At 33.0% G+C, this 16,529-nt stretch overlaps 1 protein-coding gene across 1 annotated transcript in view; it reads left to right on the top strand.

The window, feature by feature from the left end:
- Positions 1–16,529, top strand: part of LOC126882292 (bleomycin hydrolase) — a 101,822-nt gene that overhangs the window by 50,827 nt on the left and 34,466 nt on the right. Inside the window, exon 5 of the mRNA XM_050647155.1 lies at positions 10,114–10,320. Coding sequence (XP_050503112.1) covers positions 10,114–10,320 — 207 coding nt within the window. The remainder of the gene's footprint in view (positions 1–10,113; positions 10,321–16,529) is intronic.

Here is a 16,529-nt window from a genome sequence, read left to right as displayed (position 1 = left end):
TACCAGATCAGTTGCCTCCTTTGAATTTCGTCTATGATGGTTGACTTGACATAACATTATACCACCCTATACTTATTGGATTTGCAGATTGAGTCTTTGGTTACTCAGAAATTTCCTCATCTTCAAAAAGGCTGTTCTTGATTACTCTATTCTTGATCGAATTTTTGAAGTTTATTTTTTATCTGGATCCTTGTTAGGGCTTAATATAATGGACCATATTTCTTAAAAATTTCGTAATGTTACTGGGAACAAATTGTTCGCATGTACACACCAGAAAGACAATTTATTATTATTAACAGTCAACTGTCTTTCTCCAAATGCTTTAAAATAATACTTATAGTATTTTTGTCAAAAAAATTTCTTGGGCAGAGAAAAACCTCCACCAAAAACATTAGCGTACATACTGGGTATAGTCCTCCGGCCCGGGAGACATTTTGAAAATTTCATTTTGGCCCGCGCTTAAAAGTATTTGCCCACACCTGCTCTAAACTATCTTCTATCATCATCGTGTCGTCGGCATATCTAATATTGTTTACTCTTTCTCGGTTTAGATTTATAAGGATACCTTCGTCTACTCTGTATAGAGTCTCGTTAAAAATTCTCTGTGAATACCTACGTATTAAATATCAACGGCGATAGGATACAATCCTGTCTAACTTCATGTAGTATTTTTATGTGATCTGTTTGTTCTCCGTTAATTTATTTATTATCTCCGTCCATAGGGATCATCCATAAACTACGTCGTAAAAATTTCGGACTTTTTAATACCCCTCCCCCCTTCCGTCGTAAAGCGTCGTTTACAGTTGACCCCCCCCCTCATATCGACGTCGCAATTGCAACTCATAACCCCCCTTTTTAGTGATTTTTTTAAAATTCCATGATATTTCTGGATTTTTTAAAGTTAGCTATCAAAGTTTATTTACTTACTATGTAGTTCATTAATATCCGCGTACTTTTTTCTCTCAATTTACTGTACAACTAATTAGCTTTATTGGGACAAAAGACAGTACTTTTATCGGAGTTCTGATATGCTTTCTTAACTGCATCATATAAATCTTGATACTTATTTTGTTTTGATTTCAATACCATTTCTTTTATTAAGTATAAATACAATGTACTAACTAAATAAAATAAAATATTTTATTGGTATTCATTCTTGTAGAATTGTTTCACACAGAATATTCAGTAAATAAATGAACAGTTTAATATTTATTGCTTCCAGACGTTGTTCTTTATAGAAGTGTTTGTTTAAATACATAGAACAATGTTTTGTTGTTTGTTATTCTGTACAAAACTGCTAGCAATATTATTAAGGCTGTGAGTGATAAAAGCGAAATAAAAAGTATGCGATAAAAGTAATATACCTACTAATTCTTTTTAATTCTAAAATAGGGTAATTTTTTATATTCGTGAACATCAAACGACGTCGGATGTGCACTCATGGCCCCCTCCCCCTGTCGTATACCGTCGTAATAAGCAAAGACCCCCCTCCCCCTTTTCAACGACGTAGTTTATGGATTTACCTTATTTACTGTAGGTATATCGGATATTTAGCACACTGTCATCCAAATAGAAAATATTGTATCCTCGCGATCGATAATTCTGTATTTTTCTGAGAAATTTATGCCTCCAATTTATTATGTCAGAACGCTTCATCATTACTAGAATACTCATCAGCGGTAAAAAACAGTAAAACCGTGGAATTTTGAGAACCAAGGTAGATTTCCTTGAAAATTTGGATTTAGGTCCTTTCCTAAAATAACCTTTGTCAAAATCTACCCTATGCCGAACTGCGCTTTTGCCCTGGGGGTGAAAACAACCCTATCTAGGGGATGAAAATGTTTTAATCAAAATAACTATGGAAATCGATAGAGTGACCAATTCTGAGTAAATTTTATTCCATAAAATTTTTTTGCAAAGTTGACACTTTCTAATTTATTTGCGATTGAAACTATGTATTTTTCATTGAAAAAACTCACGTTTTATAACCGTTTTTTGTGAATAACTTTAAAAAATTTAATTTTATAGAAAAAATCATTAAGAACAAAATTGTTTCAAACAACAAAAGAAAGAGATTCGCGTCTGAACGACCTATGCAAACCCAATAATGATTGAGTTATTGCTCTTTAAGTCGGCTGCAATGCTATTCAAATGGGGATTCATTTTTTTCGAATCCTGAGAAAACTAATAAGTATTTTTGAAAAATTTAAACGCAGAATGAAAATTGCGTTATTAGCGAGGGCCGAAAGTCCCTGATAACTTCTATAATGTTTATTTTAATAAGTTACAGGGGTGAAAAACTAAGAGAAAATTTAGTGTGATTTTTAATTTCAAATATCTGATTCAAAATAAACTTTTTATTTCTTCTAAGGGACTTTCGGCCCTCGGTAATAATTTAGTCTTTTATTCTGCGTTTAAATTTTTCAAAAATATTTATTGGCTTTTTCAGGATTCGAAAAAAATGAACACAATGTCCGTGGTAATATTTTCCAAATCTATCTATATTGTCAGCATATTGTCAGCATATTGTCAGTCAGACAGTGTCAATCAGTGACAGTTTTAAATATTTGACATGGCATCGGGAATATTTTGAGTTGTTGATTAAATACTATTGATACAGTTGAGTCCGCGAATCTTTACCCGTGCGTCATCATTTAAAGCATACGAAATAAGTCGATGATAAGTCGGAAATTGAAATTTACTAAACGCAACAGCAACTGACAGTAAGTGACTTGCTGTTGAGTTTAGTAAATTTCAATTTCCTACTTATCATCGACTTATTTCGTATGCTTTAAATGATGACGCACGGGTAAAGATTCCCGGACTCAACTGTATATAGTGTATTTGATAAATAATTGATTTAAGATGTGAACTTAATAAAAAGTTATTTATTGTGTATTCTTTGTGAAAGATCCAAGCAGAGAATACATCTGGATAATACATTCTGTGATCCAAGTATTTTGTTATTAAAGATGTTTAAAATTGTAAGCGTTCCATAGTAATAATATATTATTAAAAAATCACTTTAACAATAATTTTCCTTTCTCGATTGCATATTAGTTTTTGTTGTACCGGGTGTCCCAATAAGAATGGCTCTCGGCCATATCTCAGGAACCGTTTATAGTAGAGCTTTGAAATAAAAATTTTTTTAACAAAATTTGCCTCAGGAAAAGCCTGGAAATTATTTTCATAATTGTGGGTCCACCGCTAGAGGGCGTAATTGAATATCAAAAATAAAAAAATCTAAATTTTACAAAATTTTCCTAATGAAGGGGCACTAGAAATCCGTTTATTGTATTCTTCATCAAATTCTGCGCATATTTGATTTAACAAGTTTAACTCTACCTTTGCAAATAAGAGGTGGGGGTGAGTGGGAACCTTGTTATGAAAAAATGGCTGTAAGTCCGGTTCTGCTAAATCAAATTTTGAAAACTGGGACTTGTTGAAGACAGATCTTTTTCTTCAATGTAAGCGTGATAATTTTGAACCATCCTATAATAAGTAATAAGCCAGCTGGGAGGCGTTATTTCATTTTTTTCAGAAATCTAGTTTTCTTTGGAAAATATTAAATACAAGTATGCATTTTTAATCATACTTTATAAAATTAGATTAAATTAGCAATAGAACAGCGAAAACCGCATGTCGATACCTTTTTTCTATCTCAAGATATCTCGAGAAACGTGTAAATTTTATACATAACTGTTACTATCACCGGTAAACTAAGTTAATGAAAAGTAGTGTGCTGTGGAAAAAAACAAAATAACATTTTCCAGATGTCAACGTATAAAAATATAATTAATTAAAACAACAATATAAAGAGAAACAATACTATTAAAATTAAATATAACACAGAACAAAAAGAACTACTTAGTGACGACCTAAATATTCAAATTGTTGCCCATCATACACTACTCTAGAATACATTATCCAGAGAATACTAAACGCCATTCAAAGCATATCGAGAGCAGAAATTGAGACTGCTGTTCAATCTACTCTTGAAAGAGTAAATGTTTGCAACGAAAATGATGGGCAAAAATTTGAACGTTTATGTCATCACTAAATAGTTGTTTTTATTTCTTTGTAATAGGGCTTTTCAACGCTTCTCATTTGTTTCTAGCCTCTGTCATATGCCGTATAATCCGTGTATAATATTAATATACGAGATATCAACGAGGCTCGAAACAAATGAGAAGCGTTGAAAAGACCTAATATACGTTGACAGCTGGAAAATGTTTCTTTGTTGTGTCCATAGCACACTACCTTTAATGAATTATTTCGTTTACCGGTAACAGTAACAGTTATGTTTTTAAATTTACACGTTTTGTAAGATATCTCGAGATAGAAAAAAGGTATTAACATGCGGTTTTCGCTATTCTGTTGCTAATTTTGTCTAATTTTGTAATATGGTATTAAAAATGCATGTTTGTATTTAATATTTTCCAAGGAACACTAGATTTCTGAAAAAAATTAAATAACGCCTTCTAGCTGGCATATTACTCAGTAAGTTGGTTCGAAATCATAACTTTTACATTGATGAAAAAGATCTATCTTCAACAAGACCAAGTTTGCAAAATTTGATTAAGCAGAACCGGACTCACAGCCAGTTTTTCATAACAAGGTTCCCACTCACCCCCACCTCTTATTTCCAAAGGTAGACCTAAACTTGTCAAATCAAATATGCGTAGAATTTTATGAAGAATATACGACGATCGGATTTCCAGTGCCCCTTCATTAGGAAAATTTTGTAAAATTTAGATTTTTTAATTTTTAATATTCAATTACGCCCTCTAGCGGTGGTCCCACAATTATGAAAATAATTTCCAGGCTTTTCCTGAGGCAACTTTTGTTACAAAATTTTTTATTTTAAAGCTCTACTATAAACGGTTCCTGAGATATAGCCGAGAGCCATTCTTATTGGGACACCCGGTACATATAAATTATTACAATCACTGAATACATAGTTAGTGAAAAAATTATCACATTTAGTAACTGCATTAATAATTTGCAATTATATAAATAACAGTTATCCAAGAACATTCAACAGCCATCTCTTTAAGTTAATGATGACATTTTCAAGTAGAATGATATTCTAGTAATGTTTACATATCCATAAGAGTGTGAATTTTACTACACGTAATTTGCCGTGTAAAGACAGAAAAAGTGGGGATAGTCGTAAAATATTTGCGAATTATGTACCCATGGCCTTAAAGGATGGTTATTTTCGAAGAATATCCAAATGGAGAACCCTTAATTTCAAATAACTCGAATGTAGTGCAATTTTTTGGGAAAACTTAAGAAACACCTTTTAAAGCTCATTAAAAACATTTCAAATAAGCTCTGATAAAAGTTTTTTGCATAACAACTGACTGACTTATGAAGAAAAGAAAGTGGCACTCTGCTTTTTCTTTTTGAAATGAAAAAAAATTAAACCCTCGTCATTATAATCCTAATAGAAATGAATAGCTTTCCACTTGAAATTAACTTTATTTAGGTATAAAATTTATACATTTACACATCGATCGTATCATTTAATGATACGATCGATGTGATTCGACCGGTTTGGAATGCTTAGTTTGGAAAAAATAGTTGATTAAATCAAAAATTACATTATTATAACTATAAAAAAGTGCATATTTCTTAAATAAACCTAAAAGTATTCATGATACAAAAACAAAAACAAAATCAAAATTTTCAGTAAACTAAATTCTACAATAGGGAACTTGCACATTCTTTTTTTTATTACATAATAATGTTCAGTTTTATATAAAAATGAGATTTCCAAAATTTCACGCTTCAAAAACTCATAATAACTTAGAAGTACAAATTTAAAGTCTTCTTTATCGTAAAATAGTTCAAACGACCCGTGACGTCACAGAGTTTGACTATGTGGTTCAGTTTATGGTTATATTTACGTATATTCTTCTTCTTTAGTTTATTGGTCTCCACCTACTTGGGTATTTAGCCAGATCGTCGTCAGGGAATAAACGAACAATATTTATATTCTAATGACATTTATCGTATGTCATTGTAATAAAATATACCAGTTTGTTGAGATTGGAGTTTGATACAGTATTTGAAGGAAAGGAAAGAAGGTTTAATATTCAAAGTACAAATTTTCTATGAATAGTTCAAACGATCAAAAACACTTTTAACGTCACATAACTGTATTTTTTACTGACGTTTATAATGTCTAATTTAAAATTATATATACAGTTGGTGTAGAATGTAAACATACAACCCAGTGACGCCACGACGCGTTTTGGGGTGGCTGGTATAAGGTGAATTTTTAGTCGTCTTTAGGGGCCAAACGAAAGACAAACAAAACTTTTTTATTTTTGATACAGGTTCTAAATTATGTTCTGTTGTGATTTATACTATTTTTTTCGAATTTAAAATTTTATGCAAGGTCCCCATTATGCACCTTTTTTTTAATTTTAAAAATTTCATTTTCGAATTAAATAACTATTTTTTCTAAAATAAGCATTCTAAGCCGGTCAAATCACATGGATCGTATCAATTATATCTAAATATAAAGTTAATTTCAAGTGGGAAGCTATTCATTTCTATTAGGATTGTAATGACTTCTTCTTCTTCTTCGCGCGACTAGGATTACTCCGGTTTGTCTGCCTCTTATTCTGTTTCAGTTGTTGTTGACTGTACATTGTCTTTCCACCTTTTCGGCAGCCTTCCAACGGGTCTTCTGCTATACGGCTTGTTGTTTTTACAGATGTTTGCTAATCTATCAGGTTCCATTCGGTTTACATGTTCCTTCCAGTTTTTCTTTCTTGTTTTTATCCACCTGTTAATATTTTGTTGCTACTTCTGTTGCTTTGTCTGTCTCTTAATGATAAGCCCGCTATTGATCTTAATACTTTCATTTCGATTTTGTTGATTTGTTGTTTCGTCTTTCTTGTATCGGTCCTTGACTCCGCTGCATATGTTAGGATATGTCTTACTGTTGTCTTGTATACTTTTATTTTGCTTTCCGTGGTCAGATATTTGTTTCTCCATATGGTTTCTCGGAGGCAACCACTTACTCTTGCCGCTTTTGTTGCTTGTGTTGTGGTCTCTCTTCTTATATTCCTGTCACTAGTGATCTCTACTCCTAGGTAATTGAATTTCATTACTTGCTCTACAATTTTGCCGTCTATTTCTAACTTGCATCTACGCGGCTCTTTACTTATCACTATACATTTAGTTTTTTCTACTGATATTCTCATATTAAGTTTATTTGCTGTGTTATTGAAAGTGTGTACTTGCCTCTATAATTTTCAGGATTTTTCGAGTCCGCCTTTTTGAGTATCGGTAGCAGGAGACTTTCCTTCCATTCCGCTGGTACTACTCCGATATTTATTATATCGACAAATAATTGTAGGAGCCATTTGAGCAGTGTTCATCCTCCATATTTTAGCAGTTCATTATTTATCTTATCAGGATCAGGTTCTTTTCTATTTTTTATTTTTTTTTATTCGTTCTTGTAGCTCTTCGCCTGATATTAGTACTCTATCGTGGGTTTCATTAATGTTTATTTCCCTGTTCTCTTCTTCTCCTTCATATAATTTCGTGAAATGCTCAATCCATTGTGTCTCCGTAATGTTATCTATCCGTACAAATTCATTCATTTCTGTTTTTTGTCTCCTTATTATCTTCCACACCTTTTTCTGGGATGCATAGAGGTCGTATTCCATATCTTTGGTAAATTTCTCCCAGTGTTCTTTTTTGATGTTATCTATTTCTTGGTTTACTCTATTCCTGATTGTCATGTAGTCGTTTTCACGTCTAGTCGTCTACACTGTCACGTAGATTTTTGTATTCCCGTTTATTTCTGTTGACTTTTCTTTTAGCTAAAGCTTCTCCTGCTGCTTGTAGGATATTTTTCTAATAATTTTCCAGGTTTCTTCTATATCCTTTTTAGTCTCAAGGTTATGGCTTGTTTAGCTTTTCTGTTAGTCTGTTTCTATACAAGTTTTGTGTCCCTTCGTCTTCTAAGCTTTCTATTTAACTTTTCTTCGACTTTTGTATTTCGCTTGCATTGTGTGTTGATTTCTATATTTATTTTCCCTAGTACCAGGCCATGGTCGGATCCTACATTGGCGGACTAGAGTGCGCACATCTATTATATCCCTGGGGTGTATTTGTCTGTTTGTTATAATGTAGTCAATCATAGAGTTACGTCCTCTTGTATCTGACCAGGTGATCTTATGCTGTATTGGATGGTCAAAGTATGTTATTAATTCGGAGGTTATTCAATAAACAAAGTTCTAGGAGTCTTTCTCCGTTGTCGTTTCTTCGTTAAATCTTTGTGTAACTCCAGCCACAGGTATGTTGCCGACTCTGGCGTTTAAGTCGCCGAGAATTATTGTTTTAGTACCGGCTATTGTGGTGTCCAGTAGATCTTGGAGCTGTCCATAAAAATCATCTTTTTCTTCCTTGTTTTTGTTGTTATCTGGGGCATATATAGGGATAATATTAAGTGTCGTGTGGTGAAGTTTAAGGCAAACCAGCATCAGGTGTTCATTGATGTATCTGATTTCTTGAATGCTGCTGCTATATTTATTGTGAATTAAGAGGCCTACTCCTGCCTGTGCTCGTTTGTTTTTATCTACTCCGCTGTAAAGGAACATAAATTTGTTCTTATTGACATTTCCTTTCCCTTTCTTTTTTGTTTCATTCAGGGCACATATATCAATGTTATGGAGCTCCAATTCCTGCACAACTTCCTGTTCTCTTTTGTTCCACGATGCGATGTTCCAAGTGACAATTCGTAGTTTATTTGGTCTCTTTGTCCTTGTCTTTGCGTGGGTCGTCATCTATGTATCCGTCCAATTCCGAGGCTTCTGTTGGGTTCTATGAGCGTTGATTGTTTTTACAGTAGGTAGGCTGCTAACCTTGCTGATCAACCCCCTTTTCGGAGGACCATTTCTCCCTTCCACGTCGGCCCTGACCTTGCCTTCCATTGGGGTTGGTTACCCAATCTCCAGCAAGGTTGCACAGGTTTTCCAGGGTTCACCCGTGCAGCCCAAGTTGCACTTCGTGGAGGTGAGGATAGGAATTTAGTAGTAGAGGCTAGAGAATGCTAACTGGAAACAGCATCTTATATTGTACTTCACTACCCCCTTTGAACCCCAGGATTATAATGACGAGCGTTTAATTTTTACATTTCAAAAAGAAAAAAAGCAGAGAGCGACTTTATTTTTGTCATAAGTCAGTCAGTTCTTATGCAAAAAACTTTTATCAGAGCTTATTTGAAAGGTTTTTAATGAACTTTAAAAAATGTCTCTTAAGTTTTCCCAAAAAAGTTGCACCACACTCGAGTTATTTGAGATTAAAGGTTTTCCATTTCGATTTTCTTCGAAATTAACCATCCTTTAAAGTACAATAACTCAGTCGCTATTGGATTTACATAGGTCTTTTAGACGCGAATCTCTTTGTTTTTTATTAGCTACAATTTTGTTTTTAATCATTTTTTCTATAAAATTAAATTTTTTTAAGTTATTCATGAAAAACCGTTATAAAACGTGAGGTTTTTCAATGAAAAATGCATAGTTTCAATCGCAAATAACTTGAAAAGTGTCAACTTTGCAAAAAAAATTTACTCAGAATTGGTCACTCTATCGATTTCCATAATTATTTTGATTAAAAAATTTTCATCCCCTAGATGGGGTTGTTTTTACCCCCAGATTTTGACAAAGGTTATAATTACTACCTAAATACAAGTTTTCAAGGAAATCGACCTTGGTTCTCAAAATTCCACGAGAAAATGGCTGTTGATTGGACTATACTTTCTTTCCTCTTTTTTCATTTTTTTATAAATGTTCTCAATTGACTCCTAATAATTGATATTATTCTCATTGTAAGTAATCTCTCATATCGTTTTACGCACATCTGAAGCCTACGGTAAGGCCCACGACGAACTCACAACAGCGCAGCGTTTTCTTGCATTTGATTTACATTTTTTATAAGAGCTAACGCTGAAATTTACAAGTGAATCCGAGTATAGTAAAAGTTCTTTGAATGAAATTTGGTATAATTTATTATAATATATTTATTTGGCATATTTATTATAATACCCTACTTTTCTTTTTGTTTTGTACCAAAGATTAATTATTTTAGGGTGGAAGTGACGCAGATATACATACCCTAATCCAGTCCCAAATGGTCAATATATACAGGGTAGTAGGAATCTGCTTGGGAATCCCCAGCGAAACATTCACCTGGACGTATTACGACAAGAACAAGGCTTTCCAGAGCATAGGTCCAATCACTCCAAAAGAATTCTACGAGAAGCATGTTAAACCGCATTTCAACGTTGATGATAAGGTAAATATTTTTTATTTAAAACTTTTTTTCATTGAACTGAATTCATTAATAAACTGCGTCGAATAAGTTAGGGATATTGTCAATAAATTATAAACAACGGTACACCGTCGAAAAAGCTCCGACAAAATAGTCCCTTAGAATAAATAAAAAGTTAATTTTGAATAAAATATTTGCAATTAAAAATCACACTAAATTTTCTCTTTTATTTTCACCCCTGTAACTTATTAAAATAAACATTATAGAAGTTTTCAGGGACTTTCGGCCCTCGGTAATAATGTAATCTTTCATTGTGCGTTTAAATTTTTCAAAAATATTTATTAGTTTTCTCATGATTCGAAAAAAATGAATACTTTTAAAACACATTGAAAATTTTGACATGCGTCAAAATTTTGCATTTTGCTCCGTTCCCCTTAATCACATTAAATAAAAATGGTCTTTTCAGATAACTCGAACGTCTTTTGTTAGAAAGAACCAGGGAAAAAGTTCCTGGTTTTTCCTCGTGATCTACTGTGGAAATCACTAACACGAGAATTTTACTGTCACCATTCCGTGTGGTTGTCTTTTTAAAAGACGAATCACACGCTATGATTTTTTTGTGACGGATATTCTTAAGTTACAAGTTGATTTCATGTAATCGAATGAACTATCTTTCAATAAAGTCGTCCCAGGAACGCAACTCATAAATATTGGCAATATCATTTTAAAGTCTTCTACTTTAAAATGTATAATATATGTCTGATTAAATTAAATTATTAGAAGAATTTTTTTACTAAGCAATAAAATTTTTGTTTAATTTATTAATATTTTGTATTTTGACAACGACGTCCGAAGTGAACGTTGAAACGTTAGTAAAATCATTTTTTAAGTTAAATTGTGGCTTATTTCCCAATAATTAGAATAGTGATTTAAAATAAATAGTATTATACTCCGCTAAAAGGTAAAACTTTTTATTGGAGGTGTTTTCGCCGGGGCTATTTTGTGTGCGATCTATTTTGTCGGGGCTATTTTGTTTACGGGCTATTTTGTCGAGGCTATTTTGTATCCGGGCTATTTTGACGGGGCTGTTTTGACCGGGCCATTTTGACGGGTCACGATAAACAACATTATTATTATACGCTCAAAAAAATATAACCAAGATTATCCATTAAAAATAAAAACTAAATTCTGCATTAATAGACATTGTGCCCTAGTAAGTCGTATGTTCACCATGGCATTAATTATTGTTTGACATCTACTACGTGCCATATTACTATCTATTAAATTATCAAGAGGTTCTTGAGCAATTTCTCCTCATAACCGTGATAACAGTTCTCGAAGTTGTTGAAAGGTCTGCGGAGGGGTTAAGTGATCTGTAAGCCTTCTTTGCAGCATGTTCAATGGCATTGAGGTCTGGAGAGCGAGGGGGTAATTCCGAATGAGGAATTCCATGCATATCTCTACTTTCTTTGACAACTGAAGATCTATGTGGTCGCGCATTATTGTCGAGAAAAAACTTATCCCCAACGGTTGCATGAAAATTATCAATATGCTCAATAATGTCCCGTCTGTACATCTCACTATTCATAGTGTCCTGGCAAAGGTAGAGATCTGTTCTTTCCCCGAAACAGATTCCAGACCAAACTTTAACACCTCCACCTCCAAATGGATGGACCGTGTGACACGGTATTTGTGACATCACACATCTCTACAATTTAAGTGTATTCTAGCCCAACTTAATTTTTTATGCTGATATCGTAAGGTCAATGTTACACGTCTCAAAGGACATCTAGATACCAAACTAAATATTTTTAAACGTCTTCAAATACTTTACTTTTCTTTTTCGTGTTTGGATCCGACTACAGTTTTTCTGTCCAGTATCGGACTACGTCTACACCCTTTGCATTTGCGAGCCATAAATCATCGAGGGTGCACTGTGATGGACAAAGTCTGCATACTCTCAGGTGCTCCACGATCTGTATTTCACCACATTGACAAAGTGCGTCGTTATCTGTCTTGGTGTCCCATTTAAGGAGGTTCTGTTTTACAGGGGCAGCACCTGTGCGTATGCGGTTGAGTGCCCGCCAGGTTCTTCAGTCCAGGTTCATTCCATTAGGTTGTTCTGGATGTAGGGGAAACAGTTCAGGTAGTTCGACTCTGACATTCCTCATAAACCTATTCCTTGATTTAAGTCGGCTGGTTCCTGGCGGTTCGTCAACCCCGTATAATTGGTGCATTTCATCGAAAGTTTGCCTGAATTTCTCCATATATTGTGAGGCGCATCTACGGTCCTCTGGTGATGCATCTACAGTAGGGGTAGAGGAGTAGACTTCATACAACCGGTAGTTATTCTAAATGTCTCATTTAACGCCGTATTGACTTGTTGGGCGTGTCTAGATCTACCCCAGACGGGACAAGCATATTCCCCTGTTTAGAAACATAAGGCCTCAGCTGTTGACTTTAAGATCTGGGGATTTACATCCCATTTGCTCCCTACAAGTTTCCGAAGAAAGTTGTTTCTCGTAGAAACCTTTTGTCTTGTGCTGACAGTGGAATTTATATGTTAGTGACCGGTCTAGTATCACTCCCAACATATTTAGGCCTATCAGTATGTTCCAAGCGTTGTCCCTACCAAGGAACATTCAGTTTTACATGCACCAGATGGTTGTTGAGATGGGATGCACATACTTGGGTTTTAGTAAGGTTTGGCTTTAAGGAGTTTTGTTTGTAATAAGTTGACATCATATTTAAAGCCTCTTCCATTGTCTATTCTACTTGTGTGAGTGATTTCGCCTTTACCAGCGATACCAAGGTCGTCAGCGTAAACAAAACTCTCAGTCTGGGGGTGCATTGGTTGGTCGTTGGTGTAGATAGGGACGGCGCCAGAACGTTTCCTTGAGTTAGGCCATTTTTTGGGTTCTCCATCTGCCCTTCTTTCCATTTAGTACAACGTAGAAGCCTCTATTACACAACAGTGATCTAATGCTATTTACCAGGTCATAGTCAAGCACAGTGTTATAGATCTTAGTTAGCAAGGTTCTGTGGTTTATCGTATCAAAGACCACTGTGAGGTCTATGAAGGTTACTTCCACTATCTCTTTATGCTCAAATCCCTCCCTCGAATAGTTCAAGCAGAAACAAGGGTAGCAGTGACATCTTTAAGGTGCTTTGATAGTGTTTTGTGCAGCCATTTCGAGCCGTGGTAATTCTAGGCCGGACTGTTCTTGGTTGTTCAGCAACATTTCCGGTGTTCCGAAATCTAGACACAAGTCTAGAAATAAGACTTTGTGAAGCATTGAAAATATTGGCAACTTCGACTTGTAAGGCACCATTTTGAAACATTTCCACAGCTCTGTTGGCTTTATTTAATTTACGACGAGGCATCTTGTTACCACTAATTGAATCACTTTAGAGCAGGGCGCATCTGTAAAAATATTAGTACATTTGGATGTTGAGAGGTGACTCATATTTTTTTGCAGAAATTGCTTGAAAATAACTCATATAATAATAGTTGAGTTATCCTCCCACTCAAAAAGGTCCGGAACATTGTTTAAATAATCAAAATGTCAAAAAATTAAGGAAAGATTCGATCTTTTTCTTCGTTTTTTGATTATAACTTTAAAAGTATTCATTTTAGAGAAAAGTTGTTCTAACATAAAAGTTGCGTAATTAAATTTCCTACAATATAGGATTAGTTAAAAATTTTAAAAAATGTCACCCTTGTTGCAAAATAGCAATAATTGCGAAAAAAAACATAAAAAAAACAAGTATTCGCATTGTATGTTTTTCAACCATTTATGCTACACTTAGGACCTTCGTATTTTACCCAGAAAAACTATATAAAATAGTAAAACAATACTGTAAATTTCATTAAGATCGGTTTAATAGGTTTTGTAAAATAAATTTTGCAATCCAGCTTTCGCAAAAAATATTCATTATTTCAAAATGTTGCAGGACTGAAAATAAAGCAGACAGCAAGTTATTAAAACCTTTTTATACAGTTGGCTTGGTTGGTGTCGCGGACTCCGCAAATTTTGTAATCTATTTTAAAAATAGTTCTAGGCTACCTGGACACCTGAAATTTTCAGGATAGCTTAGAACTAGCTAACAATGCAATATTTAACTGCTATTATACAGGGTGATTAATTAGTGGGGTAAAGCTCCGTAGATCCGTTATAGTAATGTATAGCGATAAAACTTAATAACAAAAATTGTAGCGAACTTTGATTTTCACATTACAAAATTAGTTAGAATGTTACAGGGTGTTCTATAACATAGTGGCAGACCAAACTTACGTTTTTTTAAATAGAACACCCTGTATTTTATTTTATATTCGAAATCTTCGTAACTTTTCGATTACGAAAATATAAAGGTTTGGTATGTTATACGGGGTATTTACAAAGTTATAACCAATTTTATATGAAAATCCTAACAAGTTTAACTACATGTATAAATAAAAGCAAGCACAAGGTCAATGGTTTATTGAAGTCATATTTTTTTTATTTATTATCAAAATTTTCGTAAATGTTTGTTTTGCTAATTTTCTTTATATTGAATACAGGGTGAGTCAAAACACAAGTACATTATTTTCTCAGTAATTTTAAATAGAACGCCATGTATTTTATATCATTATCGACAAGTACCATTACCATACTATAATTTTTGTATAACATTCCCTATGTGCCTATGTGTAAATTTATTAGTTTTCGAGATATTTTCATTTTTCAGAGCAAAATTATTAATAATTACGGGTCTAAATCTTTACAAATTTTAAGTAAGCCGTGACTGAATAATTGTCTAAAACTTACAATTTACGATTACTGATTATCAATATGTAATCAAAGTTGGCTACAATTTTTGTTATTAACTTTTATTACTATCTATTACTTATAACGGATCTACAAAGCTTTACTCCACTGACCCCTAATTTCAAACTATTTTAAAAATGTGACTAATGCAATGATATTTTACAATACGGTAATAAATCGATATCTACAAATTGATGCTGCCTCAGTGGCATTAGACTGCAGATCGAGAGGTCCCTAGTTGGAACCCAGCTGTTGCGTATCTTTTTTAATTGTTTTAATAAATAACTAAAAGTTTATATACTTAAAATTATATATGTATACCATTTTAAACAACCGTGGTATTATAAAAAATACTATTTTATACTAGTGTAATTTTTGGAATCATAATTATAAATAACAGTTAATAAACCTACTAAAAATTCATATTTTATAAGTTAATTATTCTTTCCAAACATGTTGTGTGCTACATTATGTATATATGCAATAACAAAACCGTGATATTATAAAAAATACTTTATCTACTCTGCCATATTATGTATAAGTTTTTAGTTTGTGAAAACTGTCATTATAGATAGCAGTGCGTGAAGAGTTTAAAATTTGCGTGAAGTAACAATGTATTTTAAATGGGGTTTACTTTTTCGCACACTTTCAATGGGTTTTTTGGCACACTTTCATATTATCAAATATCCTTAACTTTCTCGTTGTCATGGTGATGACAATATGAGCAATGACTTACGCGATGTATAACACTCGCTCCGTTGTCGCTCGTGCTCTAAATATCGCGTGCGTTAGCAAAAAGCATACTTCACGAACTGTTTCATAAATAACTATTTTTATTAGAGTGTAATTTTTGGAATTTTAAGCATTTTATCGTTAAATCGTTTATCGTTAAATTATTTTATATTCTTTCCTATAAATAATAAAAAGGTTTTATTATAAAAAAGTTCTTTTTTATAAAAGTGTAATTATTTTTTTTACATATAGAAGAATACTGTACCTTTTATATGTAATTTGCAAAATTAAAATCGGTGAACTACCACGGCGTCAGGATTTTTTTAATAAACATTAATTTTTGGTGCTACGAGCAGGACAGCGGATCCGTTTGCTCTGATTGGGCATTCCAATGACCTTTGATAATGATTGATAAATTTTAATTTTTAGTACATTTCGATATAAATAAATAAATTTGTTTATTACAAAATAAAAACACATACTCTGTCCTTTGAAATAACACTTTTTTGGCAAAAACTTTCTTTGTTCATATATTCTAACTTAGAGAATAAAAGTTTATTATTTTTAAACATATGCAATTGTTTAAACAATATTTCACAAACAATAATCAAATTAGTTTGATTTTTGTGGAATTAAAATATTAAAATACAACAAAATATAGAGTAAAAATATAAAATATTAGATAAAGATTGT

This window comes from Diabrotica virgifera, chromosome 3 (assembly GCF_917563875.1).
Source record: "Diabrotica virgifera virgifera chromosome 3, PGI_DIABVI_V3a".
Lineage (NCBI taxonomy): Eukaryota > Metazoa > Arthropoda > Insecta > Coleoptera > Chrysomelidae > Diabrotica > Diabrotica virgifera.
This window is presented reverse-complemented; position numbering and strand designations above follow the sequence as displayed.